This window comes from Limulus polyphemus, unplaced genomic scaffold (assembly GCF_000517525.1).
Source record: "Limulus polyphemus unplaced genomic scaffold, Limulus_polyphemus-2.1.2 Scaffold3350, whole genome shotgun sequence".
NCBI classification, from domain to species: Eukaryota; Metazoa; Arthropoda; class Merostomata; order Xiphosura; family Limulidae; genus Limulus; species Limulus polyphemus.
The window spans coordinates 47518-53042 of record NW_013668960.1 but is presented as its reverse complement, the minus strand read 5'-3'; the positions used below and the strand labels follow the sequence as shown (position 1 = coordinate 53042).

Genomic DNA, 5525 nt, shown 5'->3' with positions numbered 1-5525 from the left:
GCCCTTATCACTTTATTTTCGTCTTGTAATGGTAGCAACACAAGAGCCCTTATCACTTTATTTTCGTCTTGTAGGGGTTATTCTGTTATTGACTACGAGCATTGACTAGTATCGAGACAGCAAGCATTATAAAAGCAAGAAATATTACCATTACATTTTTAAATCCTCTGCCCTGGAAACCTAGAATGGGCCAGTTGAAATTGAAGCGCCAGAATTATGAAGAATTGTGATGTATCTGTTGATAAATAAAACAAAACGTTATAGACGTGTCGGACTGTGAATCCGAAGGTCTAAGTTCACTTCCCATTGTTACGCTCCACAAAGAAGTAAAACAACAGTTTGGAAAGCGATTCTTGTTTGTACTGATATTTGTTTGAAACCCAAAACTTAGCAACTTGTTTGGATTATTTACGTAGAATTGCTCATGGTTTCAATTAGGTTTCCTTTTTTAATTAGTCTTTGTTTTACCTCATGACTTTAAAGCTACACAAGGACAATCTGGCATTAGCCATCTCTAATTTAGCAGTGGTAGACTACAGGGAATGTAGTTAGTCAACACTACCCACGGATTGTCCTCGTATAGTCATGGCATTAGCCGTCTCTAATTTAGCAGTGGTAGACTACAGGGAATGTAGTTAGTCAACACTACCCACTAACCTGTTACTTGCCGTATCAATTTTACAGTAAATCTGAGGGTACCATATTCCACTTACAGAAACTGAAACTCTATTAACATGTTACTTGCCATATCAATTTTACAGTAAATCTGAGGGTACCATATTCCAGGTACAGAAACTGAAACTCTACTAAACTGTTACTTGCCGTATAACAGACAAGAAAACCCCCGTTATCTTAAATGTATTAAATCTCATTACAATAAAGTTCAGTTGTCATGGTGATGTTATACTTATAGCACAAAATAACACTCGTCCACTAGTAATAAATCTACGTACAATGAAGCTACTGTTACGACGATATTACAGAGATAACACACAATTAAGCTTCATTTTCCTACAGATAATAAACCAACACAGAAAAGTTCACGTAACTACTCCTCAGAAATTAGAAATACAACCCATAAAAAAATAAACTCACAAAATCATGTTTAGTTGTCATGGAAATATTAGGCATATATTACCATAAAAAAAGGCCAAAAATTAATTTAATTCTAATTAATTAATTCAATTATGATAATTTAATAATTGCTGACCCACAAGAAAGAAAACTTTCATTTCTCAACCGTTGTATACGACAACAATCTTAGATAAATAATCTCATCCAAAGCTACAATATCCTTTTATATCTTTGAATTCATATTTTGTTTAAATTTCACAAGAAAAATATAAAACGTGGTACCTCAAAAGCACGTTTTATGTTTGTCACAAACGTTTGATAAAATAGGAGATTCCACCAGCTTCACAGAAAGAAAGGCTTAGATTTCAACTGACAAAAATTTCAAGTTTTAACTGTTAAGTTGGAAAAATGTAAACTTCCCGAAATTTAACTTAAAAAGCTAAAATCCTAGAAAGAAAAATCAGATGTAACATACGGAAATCAGTTTCTCCTCTGAAACGAGTCATCTTTTCTAATAATAACGAATAACTTACCTCATATGTAAACAAAGCTGTGCACCGGATATTTAAAGCTGGTGAAAACTCTGTTTCTTGTTTGGTAGTTTCATATTGCTGACCGACGTATTCCCCATTTTGAACTTCTACAGGGAAGACTGAATCCTCTTCCGAAGCTTCTTCCACATTTCTCTGATTATCAGGTACAGTAGCATCAACCACAGAAGTGCTTAGCATAGTCTGAGACTGGGTTGACGTGTCTGACATGTCATCATTGAAGTCACTATCATAGAAGGATTCGTTTGCTTCACTAGCCGCTTCATCGTAGACCTTATACAATGTAGATACAACAAAAATAATTAAAATCTCTAAAATGGGTAGTTAGGTCAAATCATTATAGTTACGGGTCGTGTTCAGACTCACTTTGTAAAACAAGCGTTATGGATCACCAAATACTTAAAAGTGTAAAACACACCGTGTAGAATTATTCCTGACATTAATGTTCGTGGCGACGACATTCGGAGAAGACATCTCAGTTGTATCACATCCAAAGATTGTATTATCTTGATTGACTGTCGAAGTTTAAACATGTATACTATGGGGCCCAGCACAAGACTTATTCAACAACAATAAAAACACAAGAAGTGGATACATTGTATAAATAACATTGTTTGTTAAACCTTTCTGCTGCTTCCTACATTTAACAATGCACTTTTTTTTAATGTTTTTGCTACAATATCGTGTTGTTGCATTCCTTTCCTAGACTCTTTACACCTGGGCCTGGTGGCTAGGCTGCTCGATTTGCAATCTGTGGGTTGCGAGTTCGAATCCCCTTCACTGAACATGGTCGCCCTTTCAGCTGTGGGGCATTATAATGTGACGGTCAATCCCACTATTCGTTGGTAAAAGAGTAGTCCAAGAGTCGGTGGTTACAGAAACTGAAACTCTAGCGCCGACTACATTTCGGTTTCTCCTGTATGTACAACGAGTAGCGCCGACTACATTTGGTTTCTCTTGTATGCACAACGAGTACCGCAAACTACAGTTCGGTTTCGTCTGTATGCACAACGAGTAGCGCCGAATACAGATATTATTATTTTCTCACATGTAGATAACAAAAGGTTCATTTATTTGATAGAATCAATGTTAAACAGGTCATTTGAAAAGTCTTGGTTTGAGCAAGTTAGTCTTCCGTTACACGTACGAAGACTGCTTTAAACCGTTCTGTGATCTGTTTGAAAATAAACATACCACGTAGTCTTCAGTAACAAGCCATGTAGTCTTCAGTAAGTTTCTCTGCGCACCGAACAGACGATCATGGCATATAAGAAACTTTATTATGTATTTCTGATTTTTAAATTTTCTTCCACATTCAGGTCAATTATGAAAGGCAGTTTCCTTTATAACTTTGAGTATGGCTTGGTTTGGTAATTTAGCAGAGATAAACTAAAGGGAAGGCAGTTATTCAACATCACCCACCGCCAACTCTTAGGCTTCTTTTTTACCAATGATTGACCGTCACATTATAAAACCACCACGGCTGAAAGGGTGAAAATGTTCAGAGACAGGGATTCGAATCTGAGACCCTCAGCTCGAGAGCTGAGCGACCTAAAAATTGGCCATGCTAGGTTTAACTTTCAGTGTGACTGCCAACGAAAATCAACTTGAGTTATAGTGAAGTTACGAAAACGTTTTGTTTACGCTGTGGCCAGTTTTGTGTTTTGATTCTACGTTATTCTCCATGAAATGCTACTAAACATTTTTTTACAAAAATTCACCATTTTTCAAAGACTAAATAAAAAATAAGTTCTTAAACGTCTACTTTTTCGAGTTCTAATAATGATCAGATGCTAGATATTTTAACTATCAGTTAATTAAACTCCAAGATATCTGTCTTACTTCAGTGATGATAAATTAATTCAAAGGGAAGAATTCCATCCACAGTAATAACTAAATGTGTCAGGAGTAATTTCCGGTTGGATACGGTGAGACATCGCTTACACATATTACAAACAACCGAGGCGTATCGTATTTCCAAATACAGGGCGCGAGTTGGTCCTTTGTTAGGGACTCTGGATTTCGGAGCTCCCGAGCCGGGTTCGAATGCATGCAATATCACGAAATATTTCCCCTCTCATTTTAGACGTGGGTGCGTTATAAGAGTGACAGTCGGTGAGAAATAGAAACGCTGATATCTGTCTTCCTTCTGGTCAGTAGTTCAAAATTAATAGCTTTGCCATAAATACAAATGCAGATTTCCAAATACAATAATGTGCTGACATATAGATTTGTACGTAATCTAATATCATTAGCACTGTATCAACTACAATTATAAAGATTGGGCTACAAGTATTTTAAATTGTTCTTTTCGTATATGCGCGGAAGGCTATACAAAAGCTATCTAATAATGGTTGGAGACGGCTTGAATGGGTAATGAAGAAAAACTTTAACAGCAAAAGTACAACGTTTCGACAAGGTTTTGTCATCATTAGGTACAAGTAATTTACACTGACACGGATATATATAAATATATACAGTATTGAACAAAGAAGTCACAAAAGCTATCTGCTCTAACCGTTTCTAATTTTGAACTGATATACTGGAGAGAAGGCAGCTGGTCAACAGTACTCAAAGCTGACACTTGAACTGCTCTAATCAAATAGTGGGAGTTCACCATCACTCTAATAATGTACCCACAGTCCAAATGTGTGATTTTGCGGCAATGGGACGCTAATCACATACCCTCGGGTTCACAGTCCGGTACATTAAAAACGAGGTCACGCCCAGTTAAGTTTAGAGAGAATATCGCCAAAGCTGTTTTTTCCTATTCTCTGCTGTTTGTGCGATGACAGTTTGAAAAGGCGTCTTTATTCAATTTTACAGTAAATCTGAGGGTACCATATTCCAGTTACAGCAACTGAAACTCTACTAACCTGTTACTTGCCGTATCAATTTTACAGTAAATCTGAGGGTACCATATTCCAGTACTCGTTGTACATACAGGAGAAACCGAAATGTAGTCGGCGCTACTCGTTGTACATACAGGAGAAACCGAAGTGTAGTCGGCGCTACTCGTTGTACATACAGGAGAAACCGAACTATAGCAGTCGACGTTGCTAAGAGAAATCGTTGTCATTCTCTCGAATCATCACCCATCTTCTCGCCCAAACAGACGATTAGTAATAAATGATTATGAATTTCATTTCGTGACTTCTAATTAATTTTATGCTGAAACCGAAGGCGTGTATAAAACGACCTATTGTTGGTGGTAACGTGTGTCGTGACAGGCGGCTTTCTTCTCAAGGTGTTGCTTAGGCAACGAGTTCTCCAGTATTTCCGGCAAATTGTAAAGTCTCTCTCATTCTGCTGGGTTGTTTTTTTGGTGAATTTTGCGTATTACGCCTAACACGATTTTATTCTCCCTAATGTAAGCTACCAGTGTAGCCATAATTGAAGAAACATGCGTATCGTTTATGAGAGTATTGTTTGTTTTGTTTCTTTTGAAATAAGGCAATGTTAATGCTAGGGGACCAGTGTAGCCATAATTGAAGAAACATGCGTATCGTTTATGAGAGTATTGTTTGTTTTGTTTCTTTTGAAATAAGGCAATGTTAATGCTAGGGGACCAGTGTAGCCATAATTGAAGAAACATGCGTATCGTTTATGAGAGTATTGTTTGTTTTGTTAAGGCAATGTTAATGCTAGGGGATCAGTGTAGCCATAATTGAAGAAACATGCGTATCGTTTATGAAAGTACTGTTTGTTTTGTTAAGGCAATGTTAATGCTAGGGGATCAGTGTAGCCATAATTGAAGAAACATGCGTATCGTTTATGAAAGTATTGTTTGTTTTGTTAAGGCAATGTTAATGCTAGGGGACCAGTGTAGCCATAATTGAAGAACCATGCGTATCGTTTATGAGAGTATTGTTTCTTTTGAAATAAGGCAATGTTAATGCT

At 36.8% G+C, this 5525-nt stretch overlaps 1 protein-coding gene across 1 annotated transcript in view; it reads right to left on the bottom strand.

Annotated features, from left to right (window-relative positions):
* Positions 1-5525, bottom strand: part of LOC106469195 (F-BAR and double SH3 domains protein 2-like) — a gene marked incomplete at its 5' end in the record, with an annotated part of 69638 nt that overhangs the window by 23309 nt on the left and 40804 nt on the right. Inside the window, one exon of the mRNA XM_013929662.1 lies at positions 1608-1898. Coding sequence (XP_013785116.1) covers positions 1608-1898 — 291 coding nt within the window. The remainder of the gene's footprint in view (positions 1-1607; positions 1899-5525) is intronic.